Source organism: Otolemur garnettii, unplaced genomic scaffold, assembly GCF_000181295.1.
Source record: "Otolemur garnettii isolate 467f Iridium unplaced genomic scaffold, OtoGar3 scaffold00072, whole genome shotgun sequence".
Taxonomy (NCBI): Eukaryota; Metazoa; Chordata; class Mammalia; order Primates; family Galagidae; genus Otolemur; species Otolemur garnettii.
In genome coordinates, this window is record NW_003852467.1 from 4,154,967 (window position 1) to 4,167,885 (window position 12,919).

The window sequence follows — 12,919 nt, forward strand, 5'->3', positions numbered from 1 at the left end:
AGTAATATATATCTTGTAAAACTATCAAAATAATTTCTGTGACAAGTCATATATGTATGAAATAGATATAGATATGGATATAGATATATAAACTTTAGATTGACTTTGGATATGTAACTGGCTGTACTTAAAATGATCAAATTTTAGGCAATATCAGAAGTAGCAATGAATGTGTATAGATTCAAATATATAAATATAGATAGTATGGAGAATCCTCAAAGAACTCAAATTAGACCTCCCATTTGATCCTGCAAACCCATTAATAGGCATCTACCCAGAAGAAAAAAAATGCTTTTATCCTAAGGACATTTGCACTAGACTGTTTATCACAGCTCAATTTGCAATCGCAAAATTGTGGAAACAACCTAAATGCCCACCAGCCCAGGAATGGAGTAACAAGCTGTGGTATGTATATACCATGGAATACTATTCAACCATTAAAAAGATGGAGACTTTCCATCTTTTGTATTAACCTGGATGGAGGTGGAACACATTGTTCTTAGTAAAGCATCACAAGAACGGAGAAGCAAGAATCCAATGTACTCAATTCTAATAAGAAGGCAGTAGACGATGTAATACAAAGTGGGGGGTAGGGGAAAGAGGGAGCTGGTAGAGGAGAGGAGGGAGGGGTTTTGGGGTTTATGGTGTATGGCACACCACTTAGGAGCAGGACACAATTATAAGAAGGACTTTACCTAATAAATGCAATCAGTGTAACTTCATTCTTTGTTCACTCAATGAATCCCAAACAATAAAAAACCCAAATATAAAAATATAAAATTTTAGCATAATAAAATGAAAATTCAAAAAATATGACAACTTAGAAAAATATGTTCATTCATTTACTAATAGTAAGTGTTAGCTTAAGTTACAGTAGTTATCCTTAACATGGATTTTATGGTAGTAAGGATCTTGCGCAGGGAAGTCAAAGAACTCCGTGAAATTGTATGCAAATATGTACATGTAGGCAGTTTTCTGTAGAGAAGCTTCATTTTTTTATCACATAATCAAATGAAGCCTGTCACTTTAAATGTTTCAGAACTATTGTATAATTATCACATCCCTGTTAACATTAAAATATAAAGTGTTCAAGAGAAACATGAGAAGAGGATATAAACAAGTATTTCAATAAAAGCAGAAATATACAGAATATGTAAATGCATGAAATGTGTTCTACTTCTTTAGTAATCTAATTAATTCAAATTAAAGCAAGCATCAAATTTCTCCTTTTAAGTTGAAATACGTTTCTCTTTTCTTTTTCTTTTTCTTTTTTTTTGAGACAGTCTCACTATGTCGCCTTCCATAGAGTGCTGCGACATCACAGCCCACAGCAACCCCAAACTCTTGGGCTTGAGCGATTCTATTTGCCTCGGCCTCCCAAGTAGCTGGGACTGGAGAAACCCGCCACAAATGCCCGGCTAGTTTTTGGTTGTAGTTGTCACTGTTGTTTGGCAGCCCTGGGCTGGGTTCGAACCCACCAGCTGTGGTGTATGTGGCTGGCTGCCTAGTCACTGAGCTACAGGCGCCAAGCTTGAAACATGTTTTTCTTAGTAAAGTATCACAAGAATGGGAAAGCAAGTATCCAATGTACTCAATACTAATATGAAGCCAATAGAGAAACTACTCCACGCCCACACAAGAGAAAACCTTAATTCATTACAAGTCAGAGAGGGGGGGAGGAGGAAGAGGGAGGAGGCTTGGTTGCTCCCACTCAATGGGCACAATGTAAGGGTATATGACACACCTCCTGGGCACGGGACACAGCTCCAACAAGGACTTTAGCTAACAAATGCAAACATTGTAACCTGATCGTTTGTACTCTCATATTAATTTGAAAAAAAAAAAAGAGTTTCTCCTATTACTAACAAAACAGAAATCCCTTAAAAGAGGAAAGAAACGAGTCTTTTATCAACAACATGCCTGCCATAGAGATTCTACTGTAGAAGCTCCTAATATTCTTTTTTTGGTATCAGAAAAAAATAGACGTGACCACTGGGAAAACAGCATGAAAATATTTAGCAAAAGCCATAAAGGTTTCCAGAAGGGTGACGTAGTAATGTTTTTTATTTCAGATTGATATTATGGTACAAATGATTATGTTACAATGTTTGACCTAATAATGTATCCTAAGGCAACTGTAAACTAGAAACAGAGGGAATGCATGAAAGTGATCATTAAGGTATCACCTCTAATAAAACACAAAAAGAAAGCACAGCCATAAGATATGTATGATAAAATAAGTGGGACGGACAGAATATCTCTGTGTTTTGTAAAACATGTATTTATGAAGGATCATAATGTGTAGACATGAAAAGTTTGATTGATTTGGGTTGTTAAATTATTTCTCCAATGTTATAGATATAAATTAGTAAATGCAAGAAAATCATTATTTAAAATATTGGCAACCAAATCATCTAGCAACATAAGGAAGATTCAGTAGTCAGTTCTGGATCTATTCATGCAGGCATGCAGGGTGTGCATTGTACAATTGCAGGATACCATTCATGTAGGTTCCAACATACCGAAACCCTCTTGAGTTGTTCACAATAAAGGCTTTGATTCATGGCTGTTTTGCATTTGTGTTAATATCTTCTGCTTTTGTGATTCTAATTATATTATGGCATTTTATATCATTAATCATATATATTATATATAAATAATATTGTATAATTGTATAAATTTTCTGTGTAATTATAATTACACAATTATAATGTAGACAAGGGATATCTGGACAGTGTGAAAAGCCATGGACTTTGATTCAGATCATCTATATCAAGTTCATTTCTGTCACTTAGTACCTTTGTTTCTTCATAGTTGGTATGTTTTAAGTATAAAATATAATAGTCAATTATATATTGATTTATTGAGATAATTTAAAAAGCCATATGAACAGTAAGTCACAATAAGTGTTATGTATTTTATGATAACAAAATTATACTAGTAGTTATACTGTAAAGAAAACATCTGCTAAGATCCTAAGATAAAATATTAGCAGGTAATTCATTAAAAACATATTTTCTTTGCATCAAACGCTTAAAGGTAAGGGAAGATGACTAGTGAAGGGAAGCTCACATTTTTAGTGTTATTTAAACAGTAGATAAATAAAAATTTACACATAATCTCAAGATTTTTGTGCTTCCTTCAAGGCCTGACTAAAAACTGCTTATTTTCTATATAATTGAAAAGCATACAAATATTGTTTCACTACCCGTTTTTCACTTAAAAGCCACTGGACCAAATCTCTTCCACTGACCTCTTATTGAGCTTTTTGGTCAAGGTCTTGGGTATGTCTTAAAGACATCTGAATGTATACTTTCAAATCACACATCACTCTCTGCTTTCTGACAGAGAGGATATGCACGTACATAAGAAAAATAAGAATTGCAAATAAGATCGCTTAATTTTATGTATATGCCTGTATGCCACTGCTAAAAAATGAATAGACCAGTTTTCCCATAGCAAGTCAGTGAAGATAAAGTTTGACTATTTTGACTTGTTTTATTTTATTATTTCAGATTAATATGAGGGTTCCTACAAGTAGGTTACATTGTTTGCATTTGCAAGGTAAAGACCAAATTGTAGTCGTGTCCTTCACCCGGGAAGTGGGCCAGATGCCTGCACATTGTTCTTGCTGAATAGGAATCTACCAAACTCCCTCTCCCCTCCTCCAATTCTTGAATGTAATTACGTTTTTTCTCTTATGTGAGCAGTAGTTGTTGAACTATAGGTTTTTAATTAGTATTATGCTTGTTTATCCGTTCTTGTGATACTTTACTCAGGAGAGTGTTATCCAAATCCATCCAAGTTGTTACAAAAGATACAAAATCTCCGTCACTTTTTATGGCTGAATACTATTCCATAGTGTATGTATACCACAGTTTAATAATCTGTTCATGTGTTGAAGGGTACTTGGGTTGTTTCCACGTCTTTTCAATTGTAAGTTGGGCTGATATAAGCACTTGACTGCAAATGTCCTTACAGTAAAATGATCTTTTTTCTTTTGGCTAGATACCTAGTAATGGGATTGCAGGATCAAATGGAAGGTCTACTTTTAGTTCTTTGAGGACTCTACTTCTTTCCAGAAAGGCTGCACAAGTTTCCAATCTCACCAACAATGCCTAATTGTTCCCTTATCTCGGCATCCACCCCAGGATATGTTGTTTGCGGACTTAGTGATTAGGGTCAGTCTCACTGGGGTTAGGTGATATCTCAAAGTGGTTTTGATTTACATTTTAACTATTTTAAATGTTCTGTTTCTTTTTTTTATAATTTTGAAAGGGTAGTCTTAAATTTATGGAAATAAAATGATTCAATAGAGGCTATATTAGTTTTGAAAACTATTTTTATTTATTTAAGCTTTTCAACAAAGGAAATACTTCCATATTATAGCTATCACTTACCCTATACCATATTAAAAAAATGTTCATATTGACCGTGTAGATAAAAGCTTGTGGGAATAACACAATTTAATAAGTAAAATGTATTTTCTAATGCTAAGTAATATTTTCATCTGAGAATACAATTTAAAATCTATTATTCAGCTACTGTTATTTCTCATATTTGTTAAAAGCATCTACTTATAGATCAACATTCTAACTTAAAGATAAATATATACTTTTAGTGCACACATACATTTATTATGAGACACTAATTCTATGTCATATAACAACTATTTTTAAGAGAAGCCGTGGAGATTTACTATTGAAAAAAATAACATGAGAGCAAATCAGGTTACTTTGTCAGGGCATTTTAATAATAGTTCTTCTGACCCACGTAAACACAATATGAAATATCTCAATTTTAAATATCTCTTCCATGTCTTCATTTATTGGCTGTGTCTAATATGATTATCTTACAGTAATTTAAAGATAGGCTTTGGCTTGGAAAAAAATATTTTAATAAATCAAGATTGATGATTTTTCTGTCCATTTAACTCAATATTCATTTCCAGCTTAGGAAGAAAAAGAGACTTTAGGAGAAGGGATTCTATGAAGCTATTTCTTAATAATGTTCCCTCTTAATCCCTTGGTATAAGTCCTTGGGGATTTTTCCTTTGAGTATTTATATGTAAACCATGAAGAGTATCATTTGCATTTTTATTTGAAATTTTCTGACATTTGGCCGAAAAGAGGTACTAGAAATTTTAGAGTTATAGAATCTCCCACCCCTTTGAAGTGTTCATATATTTGTCAGATATGTTTTCTGAGCTCTTAATTTGTGTGGACAACATGCTAGGATCTGGGAAGCAAAGATAAAGTAAACCATGTTCCTGATATTCAGATAACCTCTCCTATAAAGGGAGCAGGCCCATGTTGGAAGATGTATGTATTACTAAAGAGAGAATAATCATTTCTGCATGGATTGGGGGGTAATAAGGAAAGGTGAAGGAATAGGTTTTTTTTGGAGAAAATAACAACTAATAATTTCCTTTATTTATACTAGAATTTCTATTCATTATAAAGGAATATATACTATTCCATTTATTCAGTTGTGGGATTTACTCTATAATGTCTGTGTATAACATTTCAGTGACTGTGGGCTTGGCCATATTATTTACTTTCAGATATAATTTTACTTTGGATGCCCAATACCAACATCACTCTTGTTTAATTTCATTTATCAATGAATTCAGTGCTTAATATAAAATAACACTACCAGATAATAATTGAAAGTGATTAGGGTTAAGTACAACTTGTATTTAAAATTACTTTGTTTTTTTTTTTTTTTTCGTTTTAGATGAAAGAGAAGATGTTCAAAAGAAAACATTCACAAAATGGATAAATGCACAATTTTCTAAGGTAAGGATGGTTTGTTACTTCTATTTTAAGATGTAGTATAAGTTGTGAAATTTTCAAAATGAATTACATACCTGTGTGCTTTAAATGTCTATAGTATTTTTTTTTATTAGTGTCACTTTATGTTAGCTGTGTAAATGTAGGAATATTATGCTGACTTTTTAATTAAAGAATAAGCAGTAGAATATATAGTGAAAAGAAGTTATTTAACTTTATAAAATGTTTATCTTTAGTTTTTCTTGATAGTATGAAGTTATTTAATAACACAATTCATCAGAGGATTATAAGAGCAGTCTTCCATTAAGTATCTAGTATATATCATATAGTAGGAGAACTTGTGATGGACGTTTATCATTGTGAATATTGCCCATTTTTTTGTCCCCCTTCCTTCTTGCCAAGTTCTAGAAAAACCAGTATAACTGCATTGGGCCAATTTGGTCCCTGTATCTTACAGCATTATTTCAATTAATTTAAGATGACAACTTCATCTTCTTTTTCTGTAGGCATCACTCCATGTTCTTAATAACATTCATTTTGTAAACACAACTCAGCTCATACTTAGTAGCAAAACTCTAGATAATTATATGTGGAAAGAGATAAGATATTCTTATCATGAAAACTAGCATTAGGACTGCAATATAAGGACGTTTGTTTGGATTTCAATGAGAGAAAGGTTTAGATTTACATATAATCGTTCCAGATGTGGGCAAATCCATCAAACAATTTGAGTGGGTTTTCTTATCTTGTTATCACACACACGTGTGTGTGGATTGAGTAATATTTTCTATGTGTTTCTCTTCAAAGTTGAATTGAATGTACCCTCGCTAGTCAAGTGTATGTAGACATGCTGTGCACATTCATTTTACCTGCAATTTGTATGCTTAAAATGTGTATGAATTTTCATTTTTGGCGCCCTTTGTGTATGTATATGTGTGAGGATATACAGGGTGCCATAGAGTATATGTGATTGCACACTATTTTAAATTGCACTTGGACTTTACAGCCACCCTGTGTGCGTGTGTGTGTGTGTGTATGAAGAGAGAGACACAGAGAGAGAGAAAGGGAGAGAGAAAGAACATGAGTGCCTACCTGATAAATCAAATCCAGACAATGGGAATGTAAAGCTAATAAAATAGGGTCCCTATACTCAAAGCTTGAAAATTCCTGGTACAATGTCTGACACTCTAGAGACCTGTCTCATTTTGTAAAAATCATGGTAATAGATCCAAAACAATCTATGAAGAGATGTAATCTCAAAAGTGCTCCCTTTGCTCTCACAGAAAGTTGTAGAGTATTATCCATTCTTTGTAGGATTTGATGGGAGAACTTTGCCAGCCACTATTTAGTATAAGTTACTGAGTTTTAACTAATAAAATTTAATTTGTGTTTACGTGCTAAATTAATAATTAATCATTTTTCGTTATAGAACTTTAGACAATAAGCATAAATTGAAACATATAATTTTGAAACCCTCAACTTATTTTTAACTAAGTGAAGCACAAGTAGAAAATAAATAATGAAATATAGCATCACAAAAGTAGAAAGTAAATAAAAATCTTTAGGATAGGAATTCATAATTCTCAGAATATTTACGAGATGTATGGATATGCTTCCATTACTGTGGCTACTGGCTTCAATGATTTTTTTTTTAATTTTTAAATTGTGAAACACAGTAGATAAGTTCTCAGACATAGAGATCAGAATTGTAAATTTATTTTATGAAATAATAGATGTAACAGTGCTCTAAATCTTTGAATTAAACCAATGAGTCATTTTTATAAAGTATGCGAACATGACAAACATTTATTCCCCTGAATCTAAATCAATCTTAATTCCTACACATCTAAATAGATCTTCACTTTCTATATGTTGACATTTCAGGTATCATTTATCACAACTCACCTAATATACAAACCAAAGCTTGGTATCCTATCTTTTCTGACGACCTTGCTAACACTTCCTTAGAGCAATTAGGTATATTATTTCCTGTCTTTATGAGAGTTCACATTTTCAACACCATAGAACTATCACATGCATGAGTACAATAACTGTTTGTCTCCAAGTATTTTCACGCTCTTCTTTAACTCCCATTTGTTTTGTGTGTCATAAATATTCTCCCCACACCTGTTGTAATCGGATTAGGAAAGTCCCCATTCCTCCAAAGACAGAGAAGTCCATTATCAGGTATATTCTAGGTATCTTGAATGTAAATAAATATTTTCAAAGAGAGAGGAGAAAGCTATTGAAAGATCAGATATATCTATATGTGTGTGCTAAGTTTTCATTTCAAGAACCTGAAAGTATCACTGTGATATTATCTTATTTTTTTGTGTGAAAACTTCAGGTTGGTGACATTAGTTTTAGATACTTTTAAAGATAATGAAACTTAAAAGAAAGCTGATTGATTCACCTCAAAAAACTTAGTGTCATGCCAAAAGATAAATATAATTGTGATATATTTGGTTCTTAATTATTCTATTACTACATGTCTTTTAGCAGAATTCTAGGCCTGTAGGGCACACAAAATTAGTTCAAGTGCAAACTTTGATCTCATGAAACCTACCCAATTGTTTGGAAGATGTTGGCTAATTGCTAAATAAAGTATAACTGAGTGGGTTGTGTGTGGGTGGTCTGAGCAAGCGGTACTCTGAATAGAGGGAATCTGGAAACCTCCATGAAGAAAGCTCTACAATGGAAGCCTAAAGAAGGTAGGAGTGTGTTTTCTTTGTCACCCCAATACTCATTGCTAGTGCATTAAATTAAGTAAGATAGCACATGCATTTCACACATTTGGTCAGTAGTACAGATAGTTTATTCTAAGTTTTAAAAAAGAAATTCTGGGTAGAAAAATATTTCAAGGACAATTTTAAAAAGAGAAAAGATAATGAAAAATGATCATCTGTCTGTGGGGTAAATTAGGCACAGACAGATAATAACGTTAAAAATGAATATGAGTTAAAAGGCTGATCAGTAAGGCACAGGCACACATTTCTGTAATATTTCTAACTTGTAGAGAGATAGCAAACTTGCTCCTTTTATTTTGTAAAGTTACAGAAAGGATATTTTAAGGAAAATGTGATTAAATATATCCTTATTGTTTTGGTGCCATTTGAAGCCAAAAGTGTCTTTGCGGTAAACTCAACTGATTTTTGAACTTTACCAATACCTTTACAAAATAAGCCCTATATCTTTTTAAAATAAGTCTTCTGTGAACCTTAAATTCCAAAAATGTCTACTAAAATGTGATCTATCACATCTAGTCTATACAGATAAGCGAACAAGATTTATCTCTATATAAACACAAAGTCATTTCCAGATAAGAGTAATTTAAGGTAAATATTTTTCCATGTAATTTGTAGACATTTTATAGACTCTTTTAAAATGAAAATACAATTTCGAAATCATCCAAAATAATTTTGTTATAAAACTTGCTTGATGTTTGTGTTTAAATATTATCTATGGGAAAAAATATTTCCTATTAGATCAGTTGCAAGATACAAACCATCTCCCAATTAATTGTATTTTTTTTTTAAGACAGAGTCTCACTTTGCCACCCTCGGTAGAGTTGAGTGGCATCACAGCTCACAGCAACCTCCAGCTCCTGGGCTGAGGTGATTCTCTTGCCTCAGCCTTCCAAGTAGCTGGGACTATAGGCACCCGCCACAACACTCAGCTAGAATTGTATGATTTTTATCTTACATTGGATTTTGTGATTATCATTATTTACATACTATAACTCCACTCTTCTGTTTGATTTTCTCAACATAGTTTAGAACTTCCTACTTGACTTACATTAAGTAGAAATGTGTAATAAGTTTTGTCTTGTGAATTCACAGGGGCCCCTGATATGATAGTACATTTGTATCTTCATTGCCACAACCTGTATGTCCATATTAAAAACCAGGACTCACCATCTCAGAAAAAAAAAATCATATAATAGAATAAACAGATGTGACATACTTTCCCCACTAATTCTTCATAATTTACCATCTAGATACTATGGAAACAAATTCATGTAAAGCTACTGGTAAAGTTCAAAGATCCGAAATTTTTGAAATTTAAGGTTCACAAAAGACTTATTTTAAAAAGATATAGGGCTTATTTTGTAAAGCTACTGGTAAAGTTCAAAAATCAGTTGAATTTACTGCATTTATCCTTATCCAAAACAATAAGGATATATTTAATCACAAGCATAATACAAATTAACAGTAAAATTGTGAGTCAGAAAACTAGGATTCTTTACATGACTTCAGGGAAAGCATTATACATGTATCTACATTATATTTTGGAAAGAAAAGTAAATGGAAAATTCAAACTCTCTGAGTTCTATTTCTCTTACACGTCTATGCTCACTGGTAATAAAACATATATTAAAAGGGCATTCTAAACAGTTAAACATAAATATTGCCATTTTATCACTGTGTACTATGTTTGGGGACTTGGAGGAGTGATATTTATGCAGTTTACCTACTGAACCTCTCCTTCCTCTCTACCTCTGTTTTCCACATTGTCATCTGGTCTTCTTGAGAACATGACATTTAAGTTGCAATCGTGTTCCTAACTCCATAATTTCATGATGCTATTAAAACAAGCTTGAGTTTTAATTCTACAACTCAGTTTGTAATGTCTATATTTCTTTGTTGTTCTAAATTGGATAATTCTGTCCCCACAGCAAATAGTATCCCTAACAATCCGAGTAGTAAGAAATTCAATTGCAGTAACATTTTGCTGTCTTTATCTTCTTTTCACTTCCATTCCCAAGGGCAAGGTAGGGTTTTAAATACTGTGAAAGAGTGTCCTTGTTATAAATCCATTCTGGTCATAGCTTATATACTTAATGGCCAAGTGAACAAGACTACATAAAGGGCGGCTTGTGCACAAAGTTTTGCCTTCTTTGGGAACAGAGGGTTTTGCTGATGGTGGACAACTCTGTGCTTGGTGTCTGGCCTCTTCAGCCATTTAACTGGGATGCCATAGCACGCCAACTGGAAGCCCCGTGAGGGAGTAGCATGCTGGCACGCACAACTACATTTCTACATTTCTTGTCTTGTTTGGGGGGAAGCTAATTAAATCTCTTTTTACTCTGACTGATCCCACATCCCCATTATCCTGAAACATAACCCACATATCCTGTTTGGTTTAAACCATTTATCCATCTCTTACATGAACCTAGATTTTCAAAACTAAAATTTGGGGTGGGGGATCTTTTTTTCTAGATGCCTGCTTATTTCTTTCTAAAACATGAATTAGGGTACCTTCCTGCCATCAGACAAGGAGAAGAACATTTATTTCTATGTTACTCTGCTACACTCTCTGTGCCGATCCATGTTCTCACCAGGCATGCACACGGGTGTGCACACACACACACACACACACACGCAGAGTAATCATACTGTATATTTAAAGTAAATTTTAAACATTTTCATTTTATATAAAGAAGATAGAGGAATGAAGTGGCAAAATGTTGTTTTAATGAAAGAGGTAACAATATATATCTCTTTTCCTTTGTACAATATATTTGTACTTTCCTTGTGGATTCTCCATAGTTCCTCCTAAGTTCTAAATTTATACGTAACTAGTAAATTTGTGTTAAACTATTACACAATGTGCCTTCTTCATCAGAAGTAATAGAGCAGAGCTGTTGTGCCATGGAAGGTTCTCCATGGATATAAATTGACTCCTACACCCCGGCTTCTTCTTTCTTTGTGTTATTTGGTATCAGGGAAAATTAGATCATTACAAAAGATGAAGTGCAGTTAAATATGTCTCCAGATGGTGATGAGTACCTTGTACAGGACTTTGGTAACACTTGAATTATTGGGTACAATTGTTCTGGAAAGATGAATATTGCTAACAGAAAACCGTAGAAATCCTCATCTCGGCAGTAGTGATAAATGGGAACTTTTTGTTTATGTGTACCTTCCTCTTAATAGTGCTATTGAGAATTACATTTTTATGTTTAATTGCTCTAAGGGCCTAATGATATAAGAATTCAAGCAGAGTAAAATGAGAGTAACTGGAACAGATAGAACTCAAGAAACTTGATTATAATACTTCTGATATTCCCATGTCTGTTACTGTGGTGGCAATGACTCCACATACCAAACATTACATTGTTCTTGGGATGTGTCACGAAATTGATGAGAACTATAAGAAGTAGGGAGGGGATTTGGGGACATTGAAGACTTAAAAATAAAATTTATTGAATCCTTGTAATACTACCAGAGATTTTAACCTGTCTTTGAATATCTAGTAACCCCCAAATGCAACCACTCTTTGCTTTAACCCATCTTGGAATGTTTGGTAACCTCCAAATGCAGCCATTGTTTGGGAAGTTTTTAGTTGATTCTTTCTGAATGACTTCTAATACATCTGGTCCTCCACTTCCCATGAAGTTAGGTCCCAATAAAACCATTATAACTTGACAATGTCAGAAGTTGAAAATACATTTAATACACCCAACCTCCAGAACATCATAGCTTAACCTAGCCTACCTTAAACATGCTTAGAAAACTTCATATTAGCCTACAGCAGGAGTCCTCAAACTTTTTAAACAGGGGGCCAGTTCACTGTCCCTCAGACCGTTGGGAGGGCTGGACTGTGGGCCCTGGGACAAGTCAGCTGCTAAGCAGGACAGGCAGCAGCGGCAAAAACACCCAACGGGCCAGATAAATGTCCTAGGTGGGCTGCATGAGGTCCATGGGCCATAGTTTGAGGACACCTGGCCTACAGTTACACAAAATCATCTAACATAAAGTCTATTTTTAAACAAAAGCTGAATCGCATATATAATTGATTGAATACTATAATGAAAGTGAAAAACAGAATATTGTATAGGTTTTCAAAGTCTAGTTTCTATTGAGTGTCTATAACTTTCAAACCGTGGTAAAGTCATAAATTTTAAGTCAAGTATTGTATGTACATTAAATGCTAATATTATTCTATGCCAGGTTTTGGTGAGTATAGTAATATGCTTTTCTTTTTTTTTTTTTTTTTGAGACGGAGCCTCAAGCTGTCCCCCCTGGGTAGAGTGGTCTGGCATCACGCTCACAGCAACCTCCAACTCCTGGGCTCAAGCGAGTCTCCTGCCTCAGCCTCCCAAGTAGCTGGGACTACAGGCGCCC

The 12,919-nt window shown here is 33.7% G+C and overlaps 1 protein-coding gene across 1 annotated transcript in view; it reads left to right on the top strand.

Annotated features, from left to right (window-relative positions):
• Positions 1 to 12,919, top strand: part of DMD (dystrophin) — a 2,307,273-nt gene that overhangs the window by 315,381 nt on the left and 1,978,973 nt on the right. The window contains exon 2 of the mRNA XM_023515448.1: positions 5,737 to 5,798. Within this exon, the coding sequence (XP_023371216.1) occupies positions 5,737 to 5,798 (62 nt within the window). The remainder of the gene's footprint in view (positions 1 to 5,736; positions 5,799 to 12,919) is intronic.